Source organism: Amblyraja radiata, chromosome 1 (assembly GCF_010909765.2).
Source record: "Amblyraja radiata isolate CabotCenter1 chromosome 1, sAmbRad1.1.pri, whole genome shotgun sequence".
Classification (NCBI taxonomy): Eukaryota; Metazoa; Chordata; class Chondrichthyes; order Rajiformes; family Rajidae; genus Amblyraja; species Amblyraja radiata.
In genome coordinates this window covers 23433117-23460394 of record NC_045956.1, presented here as the reverse complement: position 1 = coordinate 23460394, position 27278 = coordinate 23433117, and the positions used below count along the sequence as shown (strand labels likewise).

General features: G+C 43.7%; 1 protein-coding gene across 3 annotated transcripts in view; it reads left to right on the top strand.

Annotated features, from left to right (window-relative positions):
* Nucleotides 1-27278, top strand: part of egf (epidermal growth factor) — a 97696-nt gene that overhangs the window by 28636 nt on the left and 41782 nt on the right. For 2 of the 3 annotated variants that reach the window (XM_033018861.1, XM_033018858.1), the window contains exons 3-9: nucleotides 6073-6254; nucleotides 7287-7517; nucleotides 9547-9749; nucleotides 11902-12000; nucleotides 15789-15911; nucleotides 19048-19170; nucleotides 21045-21170. In XM_033018861.1, the coding sequence (XP_032874752.1) occupies nucleotides 6073-6254; nucleotides 7287-7517; nucleotides 9547-9749; nucleotides 11902-12000; nucleotides 15789-15911; nucleotides 19048-19170; nucleotides 21045-21170 (1087 nt within the window). The remainder of the gene's footprint in view (nucleotides 1-6072; nucleotides 6255-7286; nucleotides 7518-9546; nucleotides 9750-11901; nucleotides 12001-15788; nucleotides 15912-19047; nucleotides 19171-21044; nucleotides 21171-27278) is intronic. The other variant, XM_033018859.1, reaches the window with a different exon arrangement.

The following is a 27278-nucleotide window of genomic DNA, read 5'->3' as shown; positions in this document are numbered from 1 at the left end:
GGTTATTGGCATGGATAGACTACTGGTTGGCAGACAGGAAGCAAAGAATAGTAATGAACGGGTCCTTTGCAGAATGGCAGGCAGTGACTAGTGGGGTGCCGCAAGGCTCGGTGCTGGGACGCCAGTTGTTTACAATATACAATAAACAATAGACAATAGACAATATGTGCAGGAGTGGGCCATTCGGCCCTTCGAACTAGCACCACCATTCACAGTGATCATGGCTGATCATCTAAAATCAGTACCCCGTTTCCGCCTTCTCTCCATATCCCTTGGCTCCACTATCTTTAAGAGTGCTATCTACAGTAACTCTCTCTTGAAAGCATCCAGTGTATCGGCCTCCACTGCTTTCTGAGGTAGAGAATTTCACAGATTTACAGTGTTCAAGAAGGAACTGCAGATGCTGGAAAATCGAAGGTAGACAAAAATGCTGGAAAAACTCAGCGGGTACGGCAGCATCTATGGAGTGAAGGAAATAGGAAATAGAAGATAGTTTAGCTATTTCCTTCGCTCCATAGATGCTGCTGCACCCGCTGAGTTTCTCCAGCATTTTTGTCTACCTTCACAGATTTACAACTATCGGGTGAAAATGTTTTTCCTCATTTCCTATGGCCTACCCCTTATTCTTAAACTGTGGTCCCTGGTTCTGGACTCCCCCAACATCGGGAACATGTTTCCTGCCTCTAGCGTGTCCAAATCTTATCTATATTACTAAAAGTCTGTTCTTGACCGGTTTTGGCCATCTGTGCTGCGATTTCCGAGAGAACGCCGCCACCTACGGCCGTCATTTTTGGCCACCTTGCTCAGAGCCCCCCTCCGCCGCATGTGTGCCGAGGATTTTTCCCGTCGATGAAAAATGACAGAGATATTAATGTTTTTACAAAATTCCCCATTCTCTCCGCTGCCCCCGCTGGCGGCAGGGAGGAGGGACTATAAAATCAGGAAGTGGTGTGCCTCACTCACTCTTCAAGATGGAGGAAGGCAGAGGGTCACGTTTCTCTGAGCTGTGAATAACACTGAACACATGTCTACTCAAATGTAAGTGCCCTTAGTGGTTCTAAAATGCTTGCAGAATGTGTCTATTGGTTCTAAAATGTTTGCAAAAAGTGTCTCTTTTGGTTCTACAATGCTTGCAGAATGTGTCTATTGGTTCTAAAGCTTGCAAAAAGTGTCTATTGGTTCTAAAGCTTGCAAAAAAAGTGTCTATTGGTTCTAAAGCTTGCAAAAAAATGTCTATTGGTTCTAAAGTTTGCAAAAACATTTCTATTGGTTCTAAAGCTTGCAAAAAAATGTCTATTGGTTCTAAAGCTTGCAAAAAGTGTCTATTGGTTCTAAATCTTGCAAAAAGTGTCTATTGGTTCTAAAGCTTGCAAAAAGTGTCTATAGGTTCTAAAGCTTGCAAATAAATTCTCTATTGGTTCTAAAGCTTGCAAAAAAAACGTCTCTATTGGTTCTAAGCTTGCAGAAATATGTCTATTGGTTCTAAAGCTTGCAAAAATATGTTTATTGGTTCTAAAGCTTGCAAAAATATGTCTATTGGTTCTAAAGCTTGCAAAAATATGTCTATTGGTTCTAAAGCTGGCAGAAATATGTCTATTGGTTCTAAAGCTGGCAAAAATATGTCTATTGGTTCTAAAGCTTGCAAAAAGTGTCTATTGGTTCCAAAGCTTGCAAAAAATGTCTCTATTGGTTCTAAAGCTTGCAAAAAAATGTCTATTGGTTCTAAAGCTTGCAAAAAAATGACTATTGGTTCTAAAGCTTAGGCGTGGCTTGAAGTTGAAAGGCACTACTTACTGCAGATGGTGTCTTGGGTGCAATGGCTTGAAGTTAAAATGCATTACTTACTGCAAATGGGGGCGTGGGTGCATTGGCTTGAAGTTGAAAGGCACTACTTACAGCAAATTGTGGCTTGGTTGCTTTGGCTTGAAGTTGAAAGGCACTACTTCCTGCAGATGGTGGTTTGGGTGCTTTGGCTTGGTTGAAAGCACTACTTACTGCAAATGGTGGCTTGGGAGCTTTGGTTTGAAGTTGAAAGCCACTACTTACTGCAAATGGTGGCATGGTTGCTTTGGCTTGAAGTTGAAATGCACTACTTACTGCAAATGGTGGCTTGGATGCAATGGCTTGAAGTTAAAAGGCATTACACTGCAAATGGTGGCTTGGGTGCTTTGGCTTGAAGTTGAAAGCACTACTTACTGCAAATGGTGGCTTGGGAGCTTTGGTTTGAAGTTGAAAGCCACTACTTACTGCAAATGGTGGCATGGTTGCTTTGGCTTGAAGTTGAAATGCACTACTTACTGCAAATGGTGGCTTGGATGCAATGGCTTGAAGTTAAAAGGCATTACTTACTGCAAATGGTGGCTTGGGTGCATTGGCTTGAAGTTGAAAGGCACCACTTACTGCAAATGATGGCATGAAGTTGAAAGTTACTACTTACTGCAAATGGTGGCTTGAAGTTGAAAGGCACTACTTACTGCAAATGGTGGCTTGGTTGCATTGGCTTGAAGTTGAAAGGCACTATTTACTGCTAATGGTAGCATGAAGTTGAAAGGCACTGCTTACTGCAAATGGTGGCTTGGTTGCTTTGACTTGAAGTTGAAAGGCACCTCTTACTGCTAATGGTAGCTTGGGTGTGGCTTGGGTGTGGCTTGAAGTTGAAAGCCACTACTTACTGCAAATGGTGGTGTGGGTGCATTGGCTTGAAGTTGAAAGGCACTACTTACTGCAAATGGTGGCTTGGGTGCTTTGGCTTGAAGTTGAAAGGCACCTCTTACTGCAAATGGTGGCATTAAGTTGAAAGGCACTACTTACTGCAAATGGTGGCTTGGGAGCTTTGGCTTGAAGTTGAACGGCACTATTACTGCAAATGGTGGCTTGGTTGCTTTGGCTTGAAGTTGAAAGCACTAATTACTGCAAATGGTGGCTTGGGAGCTTTGGTTTGAAGTTGAAAGGCACTACTTACTGCAAATGGTGGCTTGGGTGTTGCTTGAAGTTGAAAGACACCACTTACTGCAAATGATGGCTTGGGTGTGGCTTGAAGTTGAAAGACACCACTTACTGCAAATGGTGGCATGAAGTTGAAAGGCACTACTTACTGCAAATGGTGGCTTGGGAGCTTTGGCTTGAAGTTGAAAGGCACTATTACTGCAAATGGTGGCTTGGTTGCTTTGGCTTGAAGTTGAAAGGCACTACTTCCTGCAGATGGTGGCTTGACTGCTTTGGCTTGAAGTTGAAAGGCGCCTCTTACTGCAAATGGTGGCTTGGGTGTGGCTTGAAGTTGAAAAGCGCTACTTACTGCAGATGGTGGCTTGGGTGCAATGGCTTGAAGTTAAAATGCATTACTTACTGCAAATGGGGGCGTGGGTGCATTGGCTTGAAGTTGAAAGGCACTACTTACTGCAAATTGTGGCTTGGTTTCTTTGGCTTGAAGTTGAAAGGCACTACTTACTGCAAATGGTGGCTTGGATGCAATGGCTTGAAGTTAAAAGGCATTACTTATAGCAAATGGTGGCTTGGGTGCATTGGCTTGAAGTTGAAAGGCACCACTTACTGCAAATGGTGGCATGAAGTTGAAAGTTACTACTTACTGCAAATGGTGGCTTGAAGTTGAAAGGCACTGCTTATTGCAAATGGTGGCTTGGGTGCATTGGCTTGAAGTTGAAAGGCACTATTTAATGCTAATGGTAGCATGAAGTTGAAAGGCATTACTTACTGCAAATGGTGGCTTTGTTGCTTTGACTTAAAGTTGAAAGGCACCTCTTACTTCTAATGGTGGCTTGGGTGTGGTTTGAAGTTGAAAGCCACTACTTACTGCAAATGGTGGCATGGGAGCATTGGCTTGAAGTTGAAAGGCACTACTTACTGCAAATGGTGGCTTGGGTGCTTTGGCTTGAAGTTAAAAGGCACTACTGTAAATGCACTTACTTCCTGTTTGCACTGTATATTGATTTTAGATAAAATGCTACCACTTACGGTTGTGATTTTTGGCCATCTTACTCAGTCCCCCTCCGCTGAGCAGATGCAGAGAATTCTTCCCATCAATAAAAATTAAAAGTGTTATTAGTTTTTAAAATAATGTTGAGAATCTCTCTCCTGTCAATCACTCCATGAAAGCCACACCTTTTCCGGTGGGGGTGGGGTTATAAAACCCGGAAATGTGGGTGTGGCTCAGTGTCTGCAAGATGGAGGAGGGAGAGGTCACGATTCGCTGTCTTTAGTGGCTTTGCACCCTACTTCAAATGGTATGAAACTGCACTTGAATTTGGTGGCCTTGCACCCTGCTAGAAGTGGTAAGAAACTGCACTTGAATTTGGTGGCCTTATACCCTGCTTGAAATAGAATTTCAAGGATTAGCCGTGAGTCAACTACCAGCCCACCAGCCGTGAGTGAGTGAATTGCCAGCACAACAGGCTTGATTGACTGAGTCGCCAGCCCAAGAATCCATTTGGTGCACAATTTGCATACCAGCCCTCTGGAAACCAGTCCCTTCAGCCCACAACACCCATACTAGCGCTCCCCCCCCCCCCCCCCCCCCCCCCCAACTGGCCACCAATATTAGAATTGGTGGAGAGGTGGAATATTGCGTTGGATGACCAGCCCTCCTGTATGATGCTGGGACCCAACGGGTCCCACTTAGTCTAGTATTTCAAAAATCCCTTTCATCCTTCTAAATTCCAGTGTATATAAGCCCATTCGCTTCATTCTTTCACCATATGACAGTCCAGCCATTCTGGAAATTAACCTCGTGCACCTACGCTGCACTCCCTCAATATCTTTAGCTTAACCATTTAGATGAAGGAATTAAATTGCGGATGACACAAAGTTGGGTGGCAGTGTGAGCTGTGAGGAGGATGCTATGAGGCTGCAGGGTGACTTGGATAGGTTGGGTGAGCGGACAGAAGCATGGCAGATGCAGTATAATGTAGATAAATGTGAGGTTATCCACTTTGGTGGCAAGAACAGGAAGGCTGATTATTATCTGAATGAAGTCAGATTAGGAAAGGGGTGGTGCAATGAGACCTGGGTGTGCTTGTACATCTGTCACTGAAAGTAGGCATACATGTACATGGCATGTTGGCCTTCATTGCAAGAGGATTTGAGTTTTGGAGCAAGGAGGTCCTTATGCAGCTGTACAGGGCCTTGGTGAGACCACACCTGGAGTATTGCGTGCAGTTTTGGTCTCCTAATTTGAGGAAAGACATATTGCTATTGAGGGACTGCTGCGTAGGTTCACCAGGTTAATTCCCGGTTAATTCCCGGATTGCGGGACTGACGTATGATGAAAGAATAGGTCGGCTGGGCTTGTATTCGCTGGAATTTAGAAGGCCTTTGAAACCTTTGAAATCTTTGGATGAGAGGGGATCTTATAGAAACATATACATTCTTAGAGGATTAGACAGGGTAGATGCAGGAAAAATGTTCCTGATGTAGGGGGAGTCCAGAACCAGAGGTCACAGTTTAAGAATAAGGGGTAGGCCATTTCGGACTGAGATGAGGAAAAACTTTTTCACCCAGAGAGTTGTGAATCTGTGGAACTTTCTGCCACAGAAAGCAATGGAGGCAAATTCACTGAATGTTTTCAAGAGAGAGTTAGATTTAGCTCTTATGGCTAAGGGAAACAGTGGATATGGGATAAAGCCGGAACGGGGTACTGATTTTGGATGATCAACCATGATCATATTGAATGGCAGTGCTGGCTCGAAGGGCTACTCCTGCATGTATTTTCTATGTTAATAAACTTAGAACCGTGCTGAAATGCTGTATGTATAATTTCAGTGAAAAGAACATAAAAATACATCAATGATTCAGTAAATATTCTAACAACACTATTGTACTGCAAACTCTGTGGAAAGGCACACAGTTATAATGAAAATTATGTGCACACAATTATGGAGCCCACCTAATGTAATGATATGTTGATTAATTGTCGATTTATGTCCACTTCTTCAAAGAATGAAATTCGCCAGTATGATCAAAGAGCTAATTAATGGATGAATAAATTCAAGAAAGATGCATTGTTACAATTTTGAAGAAAATATCGAAGAACGTGAATCTTTTTTCTTTGCATCACAGATTGTACGGGCTGTGGGGGAAGGTCTCCTGGGCTTTGCTGTGGATTGGTTGCACAACACAATCATCTGGACTAATCAGAAGAAAGGAACCATTGAAATGTCGAATTTACATGGCAAAAATGCCAAGGTCCTTCTGAAAAATCTAACCTTTCCCACCTTCATGGCAGTCGAACCAGAGGAAGGGTAGGACTTTGGTTTCCTAACATTCATATTGATATTGATATTCGATTTAAATATGCAACAGGAATGGAAATTAAGATGAAACTCTGCAATAATTTTACACCTTCAAATAGATCGACCAAACTGTGATTTAACAAAAAACTTTTGATGCATAGACAAAATTGAAGAGTTTAAGCTATCTCTTGCCAAGGGAACTGGGCATGAATGTCACTTTTAATTTGTTGGAGGCTGTGTGAGGCAGTAGATTAGTACCACTTTTCTTTAAGATTGCTATTGAGGGAGTGCAGCGTAGGTTCACCAGGTCAATTCCCGGGATGGCGGGACTGACATATGATGAAAGAATGGGTCGACAAGCCAGTGAATGGGCTTGTATTCACTGGTATTTAGACAGATGAGAGGTGAACTTTAAGAAACATATAAAATTCTTGAGGGATTGGACAGGCTAGATGCAGGAAAAATGTTCCCGATGTTAGGGGAGTCCAGAACCAGGGGGTCCAAGTTTAAGAATAAGGGGGAGGCCATTTAGGACTGAGATGAGGACATTTTTTTTCACCCAGAGAGTAGTGAATCTGTGGAATTCTCTGCCACAGAAGGCAGTGGAGACCAATTCACTGGATGTTTTCCAAGAGAGAATTAGATTTAGCTCTTAGGGCTAACGGAATCAAGGGATCTGGGGAAAAAGCAGGAACACGGTACTGATTTTGGAAGACTAATGCAGAATTGTCCCAGTATAGTTGGATATAAAAAGGACAGTGCCTTCTAATATGGAGGCAACTACTTAGTATTTATAGGGAAAGATTTAAACTCTCCATTTATTCTACATTATACCGGGAATAATTTTTTGCTTAAAGCTCACATTGAATTCACTAAAGAGAAAAATGTTTTTTCTACACTAACAGATCCATAATGTCCTTTACTATTTATAAACCGTTAACAAATTGTCCTAACGTCAACCTGGCAAACACCCAAACTGCTTTTGAAAATTCCACAACATAACAAAGATTTTTAACTCAACTTGCTTAATTTTATTCCAAGGTACATGTTTTGGGCTACAGAAGGTTCTGTTCCGAGTATTCATCGTGCAAATCTAAATGCCACAACAGCCATCTCCATTGTCAAGCCCTGGTCCAAAGTGAAGTCTTTGACATTGGATCTCATTGACAAACGACTCTACTGGGTTCAACGTGACACTGAGAATATCTCAAGCAGCATTGGGTCATGTGACTACACTGGAGGCTCAGCTCAGATCATCAAACATTCGATACGGTAAGTGCGTTGACAAGAACATTAGGTCATTTTCCCATCCCATTAATTACTTTCCACCAATGGTTTTTTCAACAAAACAAAAATTGATTTTCCATAGTCCAGTGCCTCAGTTCCATTTTGAAGTTAGTTTTTTCTCTAGTGCATCACAGTTTCAGTTTAATTATAGATACGGCATGGAATTGGCCCTTAGGGCCCACCGAGTCCATGCCGACCAAAGGTCTCCCACTCGTTCACTCCAGCTCTATGTTTTCTCATTTTCTCATCCACTCCTTTCACGGGAGGCCGATTAACTCACTAACCCACAACTCTTCATTGACTTTATTTGATAAATAAAAGAATGCAGATCTTTCATGTTGATACGTTCATAGGTCATAGGAGCAGAATTAGGCCACTGAGTCTTTCCAGTCTACTCTGCCATTCTCTTGTACTAAAATATTTTTCATGAGGGGGTAAGTGCCTTCATTTGACTGGTATATGAAAAGGAATTGGACGGCATACAAGTAGATCAAAACCCAAAATGTTCTATTGATTTGGCTTTTCTCATAGAGTCATAGTCATATAATCTTACAGCGTGGAAACAGGCCCTTTGGCCCTTTCTTGCCCACACCGGCCAACATGTCCCATCTACACGTCCCACCTGCCTGCATTTGGCCCATATTCCTCTAAACCTGTCCTATCCATGAACCTGTCAAAAATTTTCATAAACATTGCAATAGTGAATTCTGGTCGCCTAATTATAGGAAGGATGTCAACAAAATAGAGAGAGTACAAAGGAGATGTACTAGAATGTCGCCTGGGTTTCAGCAACTAAGTTACAGAGAAAGGTTGAACAAGTTAGGTCTTTATTCTTTGGAGTGCAGAAGGTTAAGGGGGGACTTGATAGAGGTCTTTAAAATGATGAGAGGGATAGACAGAGTTGACGTGGATAAGCTTTTCCCATTGAGAATAGGGAAGATTCAAACAAGAGGACATGATTTGAGAATTAAGGGACAGAAGTTTAGGGGTAACATGAGGGGGGAACTTCTTTACTCAGAGAGTGGTAGCTATGTGGAATGAGCTTCCAGTGGAAGTGGTGGAGGCAGGTTCGATTTTATCATTTAAAAATAAATTGGATAGGTATATGGACGGGAAAGGAATGGAGGATTATGGTCTGAGTGCAGGTAGATGGGACTAGGGGAAAATAAGTGTTCAGCACGGACTTGTAGGGCCGAGATGGCCTGTTTTCCGTGCTGTAATTGTTATATGGTTATATGGTTAATAGTGCCTGCCTCAACTACCTCCTCTGGCAGCTTGTTCCATACACCTACCACCCTTTGCGTTAAAAGGTTACCTTTCAGGTTCCTATTAAATCTTGTTCAAAAGGGAACTGCAGATGCTGGAATATCGAAGGTACACAAAATTGCTGGGGAAACTCAGCGGGTGCAGCAGCATCTATGGAGCGAAGGAAATAGGCGACGTTTCGGGCCGAAACCCTTCTTCAGACTGATGGGGGGTGGGGAAAGAAAGAAGGACAAAGGGAGGAGGAGGAGGAGCCCGAGGGCGGGCGGATGGGAGGGTGGGAGGAGACAGCTAGAGGGTGAAGGAAGGGGAGGAGACAGCACGGGCTAGCCAAATTGGGAGAATTCAATGTTGATGCCATAAGGACGCAAGGACCCCAGACGGAATATGAGGTGCTGTTCCTCCAATTTCCGCTGTTGCTCACTCTGGCAATGGAGGAGACCCAGGACAGAGAGGTCGGATTGGGAATGGGAGGGGGAGTTAATCTTCCCTCCTTCACCTTAAGCCTATGTCCTCTAGTTCTCGATTCCCCTACACTGGGCAAGAGACTGTGTGTCCACCCGATCTGTTCCTCTCATGATTTTGTACACCTCTATAAGATCACCCCCTCATCCTCCTGTGCTCCAAGGAATAGAGTCCTAGCCTGCTCATCCTCTCTCTATAGCTCAGGCGCTCGAGTCCTGGCAACATCCTCGTAAATCTTCTCTGCACCCTCTCCAACTTGACAGCATTTCCTCTTCTTTCCACATAGCCACTGGCCATTTGGAATTTCTCTTTTCGAGGAACACGTGTACTACTCAGATTGGAAGACGGGCACAATTCGCCGAGCAAACAAGTTCACTGGGAAGGACATAGTCGTCATCAACCCTAGACGGTCCTTTCTGCCGCCAGCTGATCTGAAAGTGGTGCATCCATCCCGCCAGCCGACAGCTGGAACAGACCCACAATTAGCAGGTACATGCATTCATCCAACAACCTGCTGCCAATGGAAACACAAGAGACTGCAGATGTTGGAATATTGAGTAACTGATAGAGGAATGGATGGTCGGCCAGTATGTGCGGGGGGAAATGGGCAGACAATGTTTCTGAATTACAGCCTGAAGAAGGGTCCCAACCCAAAATGTCACCCATCCTTTTTCTCCAGAAATGCTGGCTGACCCGTTCAATTCCTCCAGCACTTTGCGTCTATCTTTGGTATGAACCAACATCTGCAGTTCTTAGTTTCTAGACAATGTTTCGAGTAAGGATCCAACTTAATTTATTAATCTGCTGCTAATGACTGCTGCTATTTAATAGCCATTATTAATGACTAATAGACAAATAGGAACTGTATGGCTATTTAAAATATTACAGTAAAGTCTACAGCATGGAAACAGGCCCTTCAGCCCTACACATCCATGCCTAACCAAGCTAGTCCCACTTGCTTGTGTCTGGCCCATATCCCTCCAAACCTTTACTATTCAGTAACACCCTCCACAACAGCATTGTGAGTGTACCCCCACTTCAAGGAGTGCAGTGATTCAAGGACCTTCTTAATGGCTGCCAGGGATGGCAATTAACCAATCGCTCAACCTGCAGAGTCCGCCTCTCTTCAATGGGCGGCACGGTGGCGCAGCGGTAGAGTTGCTGCCTCACAGTGCTTTCAGTGCCGGAGACACGGGATCAATCCCGACTACAGTTGCGGTCCGTACAGAGTTTGTACGTTCTCCCCGTGACCTGTGTGGGTTTCTCCGAGATCCTGAGAAACCAAAGACCTAGTGTGCATAGTGTTAATGTGCAGGGCTCGCTGGTTTAGTGCGGACTAGGTGGGCCAAAGGGCTTGTTTCCGCGCTGTATCTCTAAAACTAAAACTAAGCTTAGTGCAAAACAACAAAGAAGTGAAACCGATGTGGTGTGTGGTAGGAGGAAAGGCACGACAGAATTAAAGAGCAGTGTAATTGAAGGAAAGGGTGAAAATTAGAAATCCAGGTAAAAGTGCAAAACATGAAATGTGGAAAAGGTTATTAAGACAAATGAAAGTGAAGGAAACAGATGGGAGTAGAGAGCAGTGAAGGAAGAGGGGAGGAAATAAAACAGAAGTGAGAAAACGAGGACGGGGTGGAACAAAAATTATGTCAACGAGAGAAAATAATCATAGGAAGAGTGAAAAATGTAAGGGGAAGGTGAAGAATGGGGAAAGGCCAAAATCACAAAACAGAATTCCGGGAAGAAGAATTCCAAATGCAACTCCAGAGGGCGGTCACTGTGGCGCAGCGGTAGAGTTGCTGCCTTACAGCAAATGCAGTACCGGAGACCCGGGTTCAATCCCGAATACGGGTGCTGTTTGTACGGAGTTTGTACGTTCTCCCCGTGACCTGCGTGGGTTTTCTCCGAGATCTTTGGTTTCCTCCCACACTCCAAAGACGTCCAGGTTTGCAGGTTAATCGGCCTGGTAAATGTAAAAAATGTCCCTAGTGGTGTTAGTGGTCTCTAGTAGGGTGGTGTTAATGTGCGGGGATCGCTGGTCGGCGCAGACCCGGTGGGCCAACGGGCCTGTTTCCACGCTGTATCTCAACTAAACTAAACTAAAACTAAAATTTCAGATGAAAATTGTTCAAATGTTTAAGAAGGAACTGCAGATGCTGAAAAATCGAAGGTAGACAAAAGTGCTGGAGAAACTTCTTCAGAAGGGTTTTGGCCCGAAACGTTGCTTATTTCCTTCGCTCCATAGATGCTGCTGCACCCGCTGAGTTTCTCCAGCATTTTTGTCTACCTAGCATTGTTGAAATAATTGCCCTATTTCACTATCTTTAGATTTGTAGGCTCTCATGTCACTCATAGAGGCAAGAGGGTCTGTTACACTGGGTACTCTCTCCTAGTCTGGAGTCTTGTTCATGGAAGTCTCATCATTTTCTGCTCGTTTATTTTCAAAGCTGCAATCCATTCATATCGTATCCACAATCACTCCCTAAACAAACTCAGAGGAAAGGATTTGCATATCTGGAAAACTCAATGCCTTGGTTTCTGTTATCTGCTCTTTAATCAAATGGGAAACACTGGGCTAAATTGGAGTTATTGAACCTTGTTAACTTTGAGTATGTTAACGTTTTAATAAACATTTCCACAGAAAATGAAACAGGAAGCGTTTGCAAGAAAAGCTTCAATGGAACGTGCTGCAAGTGTAAAGATGGTTATGTTCTCAGTGATGATCAGAAATCATGTCGAGGTAAACTTCACCCCAAGAGGCACGGCATACTTGCGTGATAAAGTATCTCAACTTCTGTGGTTCACGCTCTGTCACAACCACAAAATTATGTACTACAATCCATTTTTTACCTTACACTGTCCACGATATGTGGCAGTTTCACGCCTGGTGCCGGATGCAGTGGCATTAAGCACATTCACTAAAAGGGAAACAAAAGCACATTTAAACATTTATTTCTCTTATTACTGGAGTGATTCCTAATCACAATAAATGAAACAATATAATAATGCGTGGAGAGGAGAAATAGTTAGGAGTCCAGGTGGGACACATGGGATTGAAGGGGGGTGGGGGGGGGAGAGGATTTGTGAGAGGTTGCCTAAAATTAGAGGTTCATAGCACTGCACATCTTGTACGCGTATGTGACAAATAAACTTGACTTGACTTGACAAAGGTAAACACAAAGTGCTGGAGCAACTCAACAGGTTGGGCAGCTTTTCTGGGACCCTTCTTCAGACTGGGGGGGGGTGGTGAAAAGCTGGAGGCGGGAACAGACCTGGACCAATAAGGCCAGCAAAACAAATGCCCTCAGGTAGGGTGGAGCCATGGTAAGCCTATTGTTAGGTGTAGTCTCAAGAGGGATACAATGTGGTGAACTATGAAACTGGTTAAATGGCTCGGTGGAGAAAGGCAGACAGGGGGGGGGGGAGGGAGAGGAGGGGAGTGTAGGTAGAAGTTACTTAAAAATTGAGCATTCTAATTCATCCTGCTGGATTACAAGCTACCCAAGCGAAATATGAGGTGCTGTTCCTCTAGTTTGTGTGTGGCCTCATTCCAGCATGGGAGAAAAGTAAGTATGGGAATGTGAAAATGATTAGCAACTGAGAGAGTTAAAACTCAATTATACCTTTTACAAACGTCTGCAGAATGGCAATAGGCATTTGATAAAATCCTCCCTGGGTAGGCTGATCCAAAAGGTTCAGATGCCTGGAGTTCACGGCATCTTAGTTGTGTGGATTTGGAACTGGTTTTCTGATAGGACGCAGTGCAAGTTGTGGTGTAAGAACAATCTTCAGGCTGGACGTCTGTGACCAGTGTAGTTCCACAAGAATTTGTGCACGAACCTCTGTTGTGCGTGAGTTTTTTTTAAATTACTTGGACATAAATGTAGAAGGGCTGGTTAGTAGATTTGTAGATGCCACCAAGATTGCTGGAGTAGGAGACTGTGAGGAAGGCTGTCAACGTATATAGGGGGATATGGATCAACTATAGAAATGTCAAATGGCGTTTAATCCAAGCAGATGTGTGGTGTTGCTCTTCAGGAGGTCAATTGAAAGGGGAAAATGTACAATTAATGGCAAGACACTTAACAACATTGAAGTACAGAGGGATATTGAGGTCCAAGTCCATAGCTCCCTGAAAGTGGCAGCATAGGTAGGAATAGTGGTAAATAATGGGCCTGTCCCACTTAGGCGATTTTTTGGGCGACTACAGGCGACTGCCGCAAAATTTTCAACATGTTGAACATTTTTCGTTACAGTGGCGACAATTTTTGCTGTCGTAGATTGCCGTACGTTGTCGTACATTGACGTAGATGTTGTCGTAGGTTGTCGCCAGTGTCGTAGGTGAATTCCATTAAAATTAGTTCCTGGCAGTCGCCTAAAGAGTCGCCTAAGTGGGACTAAGTCGCCAAACGGCACCTGTATGCCTGTCTTCATTATTCAGGGCATTGAGTATATCAGAGAATCATGATGCAGCTTTAAAGGGCTTATGTTAGGGCACAGTTGGAATTTTGCATGCAGTTATCTTCACCCCAATGCAGGAAGGATGTGGAGTCTTTGGACAGGGTGCAGAAGAGGCTTAAAAAAATGATGCCTAGATTAGAAGGTATTAGCTACATGGAGAGGTTGGATATACTTGGATTGTTTTCTCTGGAGCATCAGAAGTTGAGGGGACACCTGATAGAAAATGATAAGAGGCATAGATAACATAGACAATCAGCCCCTTTTCCTCAGGGTGGAAATACCAAAGGCAAGTGAGCATAGCTTTAAGGTGAGAGGAGAAAGTTTAAAGGCGAAGTGCGAGGCACATTTTTTATCTAGCGTGTGGTGAGTGCCTTGAATGCGCTGCAAGGGGGTAGTGGTGGAAGCAGACACAATGGTGGTGTTTAAGAGGTTTTTGGATAGGCACATGGATATGCAGGGAATAGAGGGATATGGTTCATGTGCACACAGATATGGGTTGGTCTTGGCTTCATGTTTTGCACAGACATCGCAGGTCAAAGTGTTTGTTCCTGTGCTGTACTGTTATATGTTCTATATTCTATGGGCAGCTAGTTGTATATATGTGTGTGATAGTCACATACATACACATTGCACATTGCCATCATATTTCACCTTATGTACTGTTTGCATCATATCCAAACAATTGACATAAATTGCTCTGGTTGTAAAGCCTGAGACAGCAGCAATGGAATGGAACAAATGACCTCTGTCCCATACACTTCCAACCATGAAAGCATGACATGAAAATAGATGCACTAACTATTGTGAATATGTGATAGAGGTAGAATATTCTACTTACACCTTACAGGGCTAAGGGGCATTCTTGGGAACTTAGTTTTCCATCCAACAATTTAATGGAGAAAGTCACAGGCTCTGGTACATCTGAACTGGGCTATTTATATGTTCCATGCAATAGAGAAAATCTACTACATTTCCATATTTATCTACCTAGGTTACAGAAGCACTGTTTTATGAGTATACTTACTGTATTTTTCTTTTCCGTGAGAAGGTCAACTATTTGATTAGATTATGAGGTTGACAACTTTGGATAAGCAAAATGTTCCCGGATATTTTCCTTCTCAATTGCAGCAGGTTTCAGAATAGAAATACGCATATGTGCAAGACATTGCTGCATTAACAATCAGCAGATCTGAGCAAAACTGCCACAACCAATACAGGCAACCCCTATCTGGATAATTTTCCCTGGATATTTTAAATGGTAGTTAATCATCATCAAACAATCCCCCAAAATATCAGTCTGCAATTTTTTCAGTAATACATTTGAATGGATTCGCTTCAGCAGTTCTACTTAAAATTGAGTGGAATAGTGGTGATAGTGGGGAGAGGGAGCTAGTGGGAAGGCTGAAAAGTCAGTAGAGTTGACCAAACAGCATCAGCAACAGCCAATACACGTCATTCCCATCTGTATCATCTGGAATATTTTTAAAAGATGATCAATGTCAATCTACACATGACCTCACTCACCCCCTCCATGACACACTGGTCAACCTGAGGAGCACCTTCAGCAACAGACTGGTTCCACCAAGTTGCTGGACAGAATGCCACAGGAAATCCTTCTTCCCTGTGGTTATTAGACTGTACAACTCCTCCCCCTTCTGTCGTGGGATAGACTGAGACTGACTCCCCCCCCGCACACTCCTCAATCTTCGCACATCCCCAATCCTTTCCACTCGTCACTTTAATCTCATATTTCATATATTTTGTGCTTTTATGACTGTTGTCAGATCAATTTTCCCTCCTGGGATAAATAAAGTTCTATCATATCGTATTGTATCATGTCGTGACTGCCCAACTTTAGGTCATGCTGCACAAAAGTAAGCCACTTGGCCTATGATCAATGTGTTGGTTTTGAAGGAGTTATATGATTGTTCCCTCTAGTCCTGTCCATCCCTATGCCCCTGTATTCAGTCTGCAACTCTGCACAATGTTGTTCTTGCGCTTTGCTTAGCTCCAGATAAAATCTTCATGCAGCTTTTCCTGTTTCTGACGTGCACTTTCATTCCTCAGATGTCAACGAGTGTGCTTTTTGGAACCATGGATGCACCTTGGGATGTGAAAATGTCCCTGGCTCTTATCATTGCTTCTGTCCAAAGGGGTTCGCACTGCAGCCCGATATGAAAACATGTCAGGGTAAGGATTTTGTAAATGTACCTTCCCTTGCAATTACCAATGAGGAACCGTTCAATATGCAGACCTCTAGCATCCAGGTAGAGCCATAGAATCATACACAAGGCCCTTCTGCCCAACTTGCCCATGCAGATCAAGATGCCCCATCTAAACTAGTCCCAATTGTTACTTTTGACCCATATCCCTCTGAACCTTTCCTATCCATGTACCCGTCCAAGTGTTTTTTAAATACTATTATGGTACCCGCCTCAACTACCTCCGCTAGCAGCCAACTTGTTCCATTTCCCCATCATCCTCTGTGAACAAATTGGCCCCTCGGGTTCCCATTAAATCTTGCCCTTCTCATCTTCGCAAATCTTCATCCAGCATCTCCAACAACCAGATAGCCTTTTGCATTAATTAAAGTGAAGTCTGTTCCCAAGTGGATTGAGCTTTGATGGAGCATCTTGGGCAGCATGGACAGGTTGTGCCAAAGAGTCTGTTTCCGTGCTGTATGACTCCATATATCTAAATGCTCTAAAGAAAAACATAATTCAAAAATGAAAACTTGCTCCTTTTGTTAGATATTTATTCCTATAACTTTGACCTACTTCATTGGGTGTGTTATTTTCAATCTTTAAATGCTTCGGTGACAAATCACGGGCTGGAGCTTAAATGGTTATGCATAATGTTATTTTATGCTGAAAAAGAAAATATCAAAATATGGTTGCATAGTAATAGATATATCGAACACGGAATGTATTGTGAAGATAGACACAAAATGTTGGAGTAACTCAACAGGCAGGCAGCATCTTTGGAGAGAAGGAATGAGTGACATTTCAGGTTGAGACCTGAAGTCTAAAGTAGGGTCTCAAACCAAAACGTCACCCATTCCTTCTATTCAGAGATGCTGCCTCTCTCGCTGAGTTATCCGGCATTTTGTGTCCACCTTCGTTTTAAACCAGCATCTGTAGTTCCTTCCAACACAGAATTTATTGTAGAGAATACTGAGCTATTACCTGGTTTTATACATGAAGATAAGGGTAATTGATGTAATAGATTGATAAGGAACCGTCACATGCCACATAGAAATATCCAAGATGATAAACTAATACGTTATAGCTCCCTGATTAAAAAGAAGCTCTCCACAAAAATAAAGACTGACAGGTGCTCATTATCCCAAGAATAGGCTCTCTTCAGAATGGTTTTCAAAATTATCATTATTATGAAATCTCATATATAAATTTATGGACTGGAGGAACTTAATATATCAATTTTGTGAGATTTTTTGCAATGACTATTGCTTGATGCAGAATGTTCTTTTACAACCACATTGTTACTCCTTAAGGGCCTGTCCCACTTGGGCGACCTAATCCGTGAGTTCTGGCGAGTTTGCCCTCGACTCATAAGCGCAGCATGGTCGACACGAGGTTGTAGGAGGTCTTCGTAACTCTCCTTCATGCTCGAGAGTGGTCTCCGCGTACTCGAGACCTCAGCTAGGTTGCGCCGTTTTTTACAATATGTTAAAAAATGCCCAAGTGTAAAAAAAAGTCGCCATGAAAAAAATCGATACTTTTTTTAATCGTAGGTTTAGTTGTAGTAGGTCGTAGTAGGTCGGCGTGTTAGTCGTAGGTAATCAAGGATAGTCAAAGGTAGTCGAAGGTAGTCATGGATAGTCTTCATCATAGTCGAAGAGAGGTCGAAGGGAGTTCGAAGGAGATCGAAGGAGGTCGCCTTCACTCTCCACTATTTTGTGTCCAATTTTCCCAAAGATAGTCACAGCTAGTTGTAGCTAGTCGAAGCTGGTCTTCAACATAGTCGAAGGAGGTTGAAGGAGGTCTTTTACATAGTCGAAGGAGGTCTTCAACATGTCATTTTTTCAAACTCTTCTAAACTCGTCAATTAGGTCGCCCAAGTGTGACAGCCCCTTTAGATAGTCGCGAAATGTAACTATGAGCTAAACAATGCTCGTATTATTTCAAGGAATTAGGTAGAAATATGTGTTCCAATAATAGTCTTAACATTCTGTGTGTCCTCCTTATTAACACTTGCTTTCATATCCCCATCTTCATGTACTTAAATTGCTTCATAAACACATCAATGTTATCAATCTCATGGTGATAACTACTTTCACATATTGACCATATATATTAATCATCAATTAGCTCATATAGATTTCCCAAGATACATACTGTTAGTGCAAATCTATAAAGTCATCACAAAAGATTTCAGTCACAAAGAATATTAATCAGATTTATTCATAAGATTAATAATTTCAGCAAAAAAAGATCATGCATTTCTGTGCCAACATATATACCTATAACCATTGTCTTAGTTGGATTGTAATGGACATATAGGTGTGATCCACAAGCTCTTTAATTCACTGTTGGCTGAATGCACCCATTGTTCCATCAAGTTATGATACAAAAAACCACAGCTTGAATGGTGTGAAATGCCGAGAGAAGAAATTGAAATTGGATTTATCGTGAGAATTCAGTCTATTTTCACATTGCAACTTTGACCATTACAGAACCATTTGCAACTTTACCATCACCTCTTCCATTTGTTTTACATGGTGAACTCTTGCCTTGACCTACATTGCTTAGAACAGAAGTTATATTCGTAAGTCGCAATAATAGAAATGTATCTGCATTCAAAGTTAAGGGCAACATTTCTACTCCATTTTCTTTACAGGCTTTTAATATTTTTAATACATGTAGTTCAATTATATATCTGTAAATTTTCCTTAGTGTGCAGGGAGTGGATGCGAAAATGGGTTGAAATATAGCTGTGGAGGCCAAATCAATTAATATTTTTGAGGCAGAGATAGATCGATACTTGATTAGGACAGGTGTCAACGGTTATGGGGAGAAGTCAGGAGAATGTGTTAAGAGGGAGAGATAGATCAGCCATGATTGAATGGCAGAGTAGACTTGATGGGCAGAATTGCCTAAATCTATTCAACCCCTTATGGCCTAAGATTGATGGATGGCATGAACTTGGTGGGTTGAAGGGCCCATTTCTATGCTGTGAATCTCAATCAATCAAGATGTAATATTTCTCCCTAATGAGGAAAAGGCATTTTATTGTGTGGCAACATGTTGAAATAACTGTTGAAAGATGTTCATTTAATTACTACTGTATTTTCTTTATTGACTAGCTCTTACTCCGTGTTTGGAGAATCACACTGACTGCAACCATGACTGCACACAGAACTCTGAGGGAGCAATCTGCCTCTGTCCACCAGGATCTGTTTTAGGATCAGATGGCAAAACATGTTCAGGTATCAGTTGGAATTGCAAAGTTATTTTCAAAAGATTACCCTATCAATAAGTGCTCACTGTTAAAGATAAGATGTTATCAAAGTAAAGTGCAAATTGGAATCATATAATGTATTTGAGAATAATTACTTGCTTGTTTAAAATAATAGAGTTTAAAATAGTATGTACTTAAGGGCCTGTCCCACTTAGGCTATTTTTAGGCCACTGCCAGCGACTGTCATAGTCGTAGCAGGTCGCTGAAAAACCGGCAACTGGACCCCCCTTCGACATAAAATTTGAAATAGAATCATTACTTTAACAACAAAGAAAAACTGGAGTCAGCACCGGCGACAAACTACGTTGACCTTTATTATCTTACATTATCCAATTAACATTCAACTGATGAAGATGTACAGGACCCTGATTTCCTTCAAAACTTGGTGCTCATTGGCTTGGGAAGAGGTCTAAGCTTTGAACATTTCCTAATGTTTCCTCCCGTATCACTGCCTGCAAGAGGCAATCTTGACTTCTCTTATTGAATCCACACACAAGATTAGAAGCTGTTCAGCCAGAGCTGGGCACACTTCTCGGCATCTGCATACAATGGTGTCTGTCTTGTCGCTTCTTGTGCTTCTTGTGTGTGGTGGTGGAAACAGGGCCGCGACGTGAAGGCTCTTTCCTTGACCCAATCTTGACTAATAACATCAGTGATTATCAGAGGGAGCTGAATAGGTAGACTATAGGCTTTAGACTTAGAGATACAGCAGGGAAACAGGCCCTTCCATATACCGAGTCTGCGCTGACCAGTGATCCCCATATACTAGCACTATCCTTTTTGGAGGCCAAGTCAGTGGATATATTCAAGGCAGAGATAGATAGAATCTTGATTAGTACAGGTGTCAGAGGTTATGAGGAGAATGGGTTAGGAGGGACAGATAGATCAGCAATGATTAAATGGTGGAGTAGACTTGATGGGCCAAATAGCCTAATTCTGCTCCTATCACGTATGATCTTATGATCCTACACACTAGGGACAATTTACAATTTTACTGAAGCCAATTAACCTACAAACCTGCACATCTTTGGAAGAAACCGGAGTACCCAGAGAAACCCAATGCAGTCACATGGAGAATGTAAAACTCCGTACAGACAGCACCCATAGTCAGGATCAAACCCAGGTATCTGACATTGTAAGGCAGCTGCTCTTCTGCTGCGTCACTGTGTAATCAATCACTAAAGCCCAGGTGGACTAACAGGAGTGAAGTGTGCTTTCAAACTCTGATTTTTCCTATTCCTGAACTTTTGCAAATAATTAAGATTGCGTGTTCAGGTGATTACCACACCTTAATTTTTTTTTCAATTTAGTTAAAGTAAACTGTTGGACACAACTACATTCATGACTTCAGTCGAGATTGTACACTAATTTCTTTAAGAACAGAATAATGGTAATTGTTGCAATGATACTAAATCTAAATAATTAGGAATTTCTGAGATAGGGTTAGCTTCTGCTCGGTAAAAATCTAATTGTTAGAATAATTGTGTCACTGTATTATTTTTCATTGTTATCCGATCCTCTTCGCTTCATTGTAAAATGAAATGTTACTCTGGGCCCCATTTACACAACAAAATGTTCATCTGTATCAAACACATTGCCAGAATGATCATTTTAAAACAATGTTTGATAAAATTCCCACTGGTGCAATCTTCTTCTTGCGTATGGAGTGCACAGCCGAAAGGTGTAGGACAACTTGTTCTATTTGATCTTATTTGATTGTGCACGCCGGGTTGATTGCATTTGTTGAAACAGGGCGGACCACGTGAAGGTTGCAATCTTCCACCCCACTGGTGCAAGGAATGCTATGCAGAGAGTACATCACCAATCTAACATTTTTTTCAGGCTGTATGTCGCCAGACAATGGAGGCTGTAGCCAGATCTGTGTACCACAGGGTGCAACCGCTTGGAAATGTGAATGCCTGCCCGGCTATAATCTGCAGCTTGACGAACAACACTGCCGTGCTTCAGGTTGGTAGTGATGCCTGATGTTGACATTGTTTGTTTATCACGACTTATATGTCATATATTAGCATGAATATCAGTTGGTCAGGCAGCATCTCTGGAGATCATGCATAGGTGATGTTTTGGCTTGGGACCCTTCTTCAGACTGATTGTGATGGTGGAAAAGAGGGGGGGGGTGAGTAAAGCTGGAATAGAGGAGAGAGAGGAGGGCATTTTGGGTCAGGACCTTTGACTTCAGACATTTCTGAAGAAGGGTTTGAACCCAATACATCATTGATTCATAGAAACATAGAACATCGGTGCAGGAGGAGGCCAGTTGGCCCTTCGAGTCAGCACCACCATTCATTGTGATCATGGCTGATCATCCACAATCAGTAACCCATGCCTGCCTTCTCCCCATATCCCTTGATTCGGCTAGCCCCTAGAACTCTATCTAACTCTCTTTTAAATGCACCCAGTGAATTGGCCTCCACTGCCTTCTGTGGCAGAGAATTCCACAAATTCACAACTCTCTGGGAGAACTCTTCATGTTCTCCAGAGATGCTGTCTGACCCATTGACCTACTCGAGTGTTTTTGCTCAAGATTCCAGCATCTGCAGTTCCTTGTGTCTACTTTCTATTCAAAGTTTTCTCTCGATGAAGCTACAGTATATAAATATATTTAAAAATCAGATAAGGAGCAACTTAACAAACTTGTAATCTCGACACAGAGCTATGCACATGTTGGCAACTTAATTGGATTAAAAATTAAGGTGGTGTATATGCACAGATGTGTGGAGGACACAATGGAGTGGAGAGAGAGTTTGCAAAATTACCGTCATATTTGCTACTTAGTTTTGAAAAGCTCTACTTTTCCAAATATGTATACTTCTCTCATTTATGTATTTATGTTTTGAACCTCGGTTCGTTCAGGATTGGGGTGAAGTGGCCCGCTTCCCCTGGTGCTCCCATTCATATCACACACAGTCCAGAACAACCTAATTCCGGGAAAACCTCAGGAAAAATATGAATTATTTTGCGTAATGAATCTGCTTCAAACCCGTAGTTTCAGTGGACCATAAAGTTGCATCTCAAGTAGAATTGCCCTGACATTGTACTGCGTGGCCAGTAATATCTCAACTCTCAACATTTATTTTGTAAGTTAAAAGCTGTCATAAATAAAAAATCACTAATGACTCGGCGAGAACAATAGACAAATGAGATGTTTGAGCAGAAGCAACTGGACCCCTAACATTGTGTTGAAGGGTGCTTGACTTAAAATGTTAACAGTTTCTCTTTTCACATAGGTCGAGAGTTTCCAGTATTTATTTTATCACAGCCCTACGTAAGATAGTGGAAGTGATTGTCAGAATGAAATTTGAAAATATTGTCTGTGCCACAAAATAAACTAGCAAACAACTTTAACATATTTTCTTTTCCTTCCTTGATAAAGTAATTCTCCACCAAATCCTACAATATTCCCGAAGCCCAATTTGATAGTTGCTTTGGAAATTCAATCAGCTGAGAGAGCTCCTTTCCTAATTTACTATGTATATTCATGGCCTTGTGGCTATCCCTGACCATTTCCTTGTGCCTCTCAAAACCCATATGTCCCAACCCCTTTTGATGGTTCTTTTAGTTACTATTAGGTTAAAAAAAATAGGTTAGGGTTAGGGCTAGGGATTTTTATTAGGTTAAAACTTTTATTAGGTTAAAAAAAAAGCCTCTTCTCAGTATCTTATAACTGATTTCAAAAAGCCTAACTGCCTAATCTTTAGTCCTTCATTTGCTGACATACTTGCACACCATTTCTTTTGCTGAAAACCAAAACCTCTCACATCCAGTTGAATAGCTATTTCTCTGGTACTAGCCTTATCCTCACTTCCTCATGTCCAGAGAAGCATTTTCAGCATACCAAAAACCACTGGTTTAGACACAAAATGCTGGAGTAACCCAGTGGGATAGGCAGCATCGCTGGAGAGAACCTTCTTCAGACCCGAAATATCACCCATTCCTTCTCTCCAGTGATGCTGCCTGTCCCGCTGGATTATTCCAGCATTTTGTGTCTATCTTCAGTGTAAACCTGCATCTGCAGTTCCTTCCCACACACTGGTTTACTTGCCCATCATCAGATCTGGCTAGACCATGTACTGCACTATTAAGTCACTCTGATTTCTGCCGTTATGTCCAGCACTTCTAAACCACCCTAAAGAACAAAAATAATCCACAACCTCATGAAATCATGAGTCTCGTTCCCAGAGTAGGTGAATCGAAAACCAGAGGGCATAAGTTTAAGGTGAAATGGAAAAGATTTAATAGGAATCTAAGGGGTAACCTTTCCACACAAAGTGTGGTGGGTGTATGGAACAAGATGCCGGAAGAGTTAAGCCCCTGTCCCACTATGCGAGTTCACTCAAGAGCTCTCCCGAGTTGGAAAAAAAAAATCAAACTCGTGGTAAGTACATAGAATGTACGTAGTGGGTACGTAGGACCACGTGGATGTCCCGTAGCGGCTCGTAATGCGAATGGCAGGTATTGTGAAAAATGTCCAAGAGTACCTGCAGTTAGTTACCGCGTTTCCCGAGTACCCGCCGTTCGCATTACGAGCCACTACGGAACATCCACGAGGTCCCACCTACCCGCTACGTACATTCTACGTACTTACCACGAGTTTGATATTTTTTTTAAACTCGGGAGAGCTCTTGGGTGAACTCGCATCATGGGACAGGGGCTTTAGTTGAGGCAGGGACTATCCCAACATTTAAGAAACAGTTAAACATGTACATGGATAGGACAGGTTTGGTGGGATATGAACCAAACGCAGGCAGCTGGGACTAGTGTAGCTGGGACATGTGGGCCGGTGTGGGCAAGTTGGGCCGAAGGGCCTGTTTCCACTTTATGGCTCTATGACTCTAGATGTCCAACTGATTTCTTAAACCTTTCTGCCAATTCACTACCACCAAGCGCAAGTCCACAAACTGTTAAGTCTACTTGTACATCTGCTTCATAATCCTTTCCTGTGTCTTTTCCTTCCCCTTGCCTAATAAACATGTACAAGTAGACTTAACAGTTTGTGGCCTAATAAACACTGTTTTTCCGATAGTTTCTCCCCCTCAATGTACATGTTCATCAGACAGCATAGTGTAACCTTGACATCATTTCCACTAAACAGACCATTCAAGTTTCTTAGGTACACAAAATTGCTGGGGAAACTCAGCGGGTGCAGCAGCATCTATGGAGCGAAGGAAATAGGTGACGTTTCGGGCCGAAACTCTTCTTCAGACTGATGGGGGGTGGGGGAGAAGGAAGGAAAAGGGGAGGAGCCCGAGGGCGGGCGGATGGGAGGGTGGGAGGAGACAGCTAGAGGGTTAAGGAAGGGGAGGAGACAGCAAGAGCTAGCAAAATTGGGAGAATTCAATGTTAATGCCATCCGGACGCAAGGTCCCCAGACGGAATATGAGGTGCTGTTCCTCCAATTTCCGCTGTTACTCACTCTGGCAATGGAGGAGGCCCAGGACAGAGAGGTCGGATTGGGAATGGGAGGGGGAGTTGAAGTGCTGAGCCACCGGGAGTTCAGGTAGGTTATTGCGGACTGAGCGGAGGTGTTCGGCGAAACGATCGCCCAACCTACGCTTAGTCTCCCCGATGTAAATCAGCTGACATCTAGAGCAGCGGATGCAGTAGATGAGGTTGGAGGAGATACAGGTGAACCTTTGTCGCACCTGGAACGACTGCTTGGGTCCTTGAATGGAGTCGAGGGGGGAGGTGAAGGGACAGGTGTTGCATTTATTGCGGTTGCAACGGAAAGTGCCCGGGGAGGGGGTGGTGCGGGAGGGAAGGGAAGAATTGACGAGGGAGTTGCGGAGGGAGCGGTCTTTGCGGAAGGCAGACATGGGGGGAGATGGGAAGATGTGGCGAGTGGTGGGGTCACGTTGGAAGTGGCGGAAATGGCGGAGGATTATGTGTTGTATTTGCCGGCTGGTGGGGTGAAAGGTGAGGACCAGAGGGACTCTGCCCTTGTTGCGAGTGCGGGGATGGGGAGAGAGAGCAGTGTTACGGGGTATGGATGAGACCCTGGTGTGAGCCTCATCTATGGTGGCGGAGGGGAATCCCCGTTCCCTGAAGAACGAGGACATTTCCGATGCCCTGGTATGGAATGTCTCATCCTGGGAACAGATGCAGCGTAGGCGGAGGAATTGGGAGTAGGGGATGGAGTCTTTACAGGGGGCAGGGTGGGAAGACGTGTGGTCCAGATAGCCATGTGAGTCAGTGGGTTTGTAATGTATGTCGGTCAGGAGTCTGTCCCCTGCGATGGAGATGGTGAGGTCAAGGAATGGTAGGGAAGTGTCGGAAATCGTCCAGGTGTATTGGAGTGCCGGATGGAAGTTGGTGGTGAAGTGGATGAAGTCAGTCAGTTGTGTGTAGGTGCAGGAGGTGGCCCCAAAGCAGTCATCAATGTAACGGAGGTAGAGGTCGGGGATGGGGCCCTGATACGTCTCAAACAAGGATTGTTCAACGTACCCGACAAAGAGGCAGGCGTAGCTGGGGCCCATGCGTGTGCCCATAGCTACGCCTTGTGTTTGGAGGAAATGGGAGGAGTCAAATGTAAAGTTGTTAACAACTTTACCAACTTGTTTAACAACTTTACATTTGACTCCTCCCATTCCCCATCCCCAACCTCTACCTCCGTTACATTGACGACTGCTTTGGGGCCACCTCCTGCACCTACACACAACTGACTGACTTCATCCACTTCACCACCAACTTCCATCCGGCACTCCAATACACCTGGACGATTTCCGACACTTCCCTACCATTCCTTGACCTCACCATCTCCATTGCAGGGGACAGACTCCTGACCGACATACATTACAAACCCACTGACTCACATGGCTATCTGGACTACACGTCTTCCCACCCTGCCCCCTGTAAAGAATCCATTCCCTACTCCCAATTCCTCTGCCTACGCCGCATCTGTTCCCAGGATGAGACATTCCATACCAGGGCATCGGAAATGTCCTCGTTCTTCAGGGAACGGGGATTCCCCTCCGCCACCATAGATGAGGCTCACACCAGGGTCTCATCCATACCCCGTAACACTGCTCTCTCTCCCCATCCCCGCACTCGCAACAAGGGCAGAGTCCCTCTGGTCCTCACCTTTCACCCCACCAGCCGGCAAATACAACACATAATCCTCCACCATTTCCGCCACCTCCAACGTGACCCCACCACTCGCCACATCTTCCCATCTCCCTCCATGTCTGCCTTCCGCAAAGACCGCTCCCTCCGCAACTCCCTCGTCAATTCTTCCCTTCCCTCCCGCACCACCCCCTCCCCGGGCACTTTCCGTTGCAACCGCAAGAAATGCAACACCTGTCCCTTCACCTCCCCCCTCGACTCCATTCAAGGACCCAAGCAGTCGTTCCAGGTGCGACAAAGGTTCACCTGTATCTCCTCCAACCTCATCTACTGCATCCGCTGCTCTAGATGTCAGCTGATTTACATCGGGGAGAATAAGCGTAGGTTGGGCGATCGTTTCGCCGAACACCTCCGCTCAGTCCGCAATAACCTACCTGAACTCCCGGTGGCTCAGCACTTCAACTCCCCCTCCCATTCCCAATCCGACCTCTCTGTCCTGGGCCTCCTCCATTGCCAGAGTGAGCAACAGCGGAATTTGGAGGAACAGCACCTCATATTCCGTCTGGGGACCTTGCGTCCGGATGGCATTAACATTGAATTCTCCCAATTTTGCTTGCCCTTGCTGTCTCCTCCCCTTCCTTAACCCTCTAGCTGTCTCCTCCCACCCTCCCATCCGCCTGCCCTCGGGCTCCTCCTCCTCCTCCCCTTTTCCTTCCTTCTCCCCCACCCCCCATCAGTCTGAAGAAGGGTTTCGGCCCGAAACGTCGCCTATTTCCTTCGCTCCATAGATGCTGCTGCACCCGCTGAGTTTCCCCAGCAATTTTGTGTACCTTCGATATTCCAGCATCTGCAGTTCCTTTTTGAACACATTCAAGTTTCTTTCCTGGCTCCAATTAGCATTTTATATGTTTAGTTCTCTTTGGATCCTGCCTATTCGACTTTCAAAATTGCCGTCAGCAATTTGGCCTAAAATCTAACGTCAGTCCATCACTCACT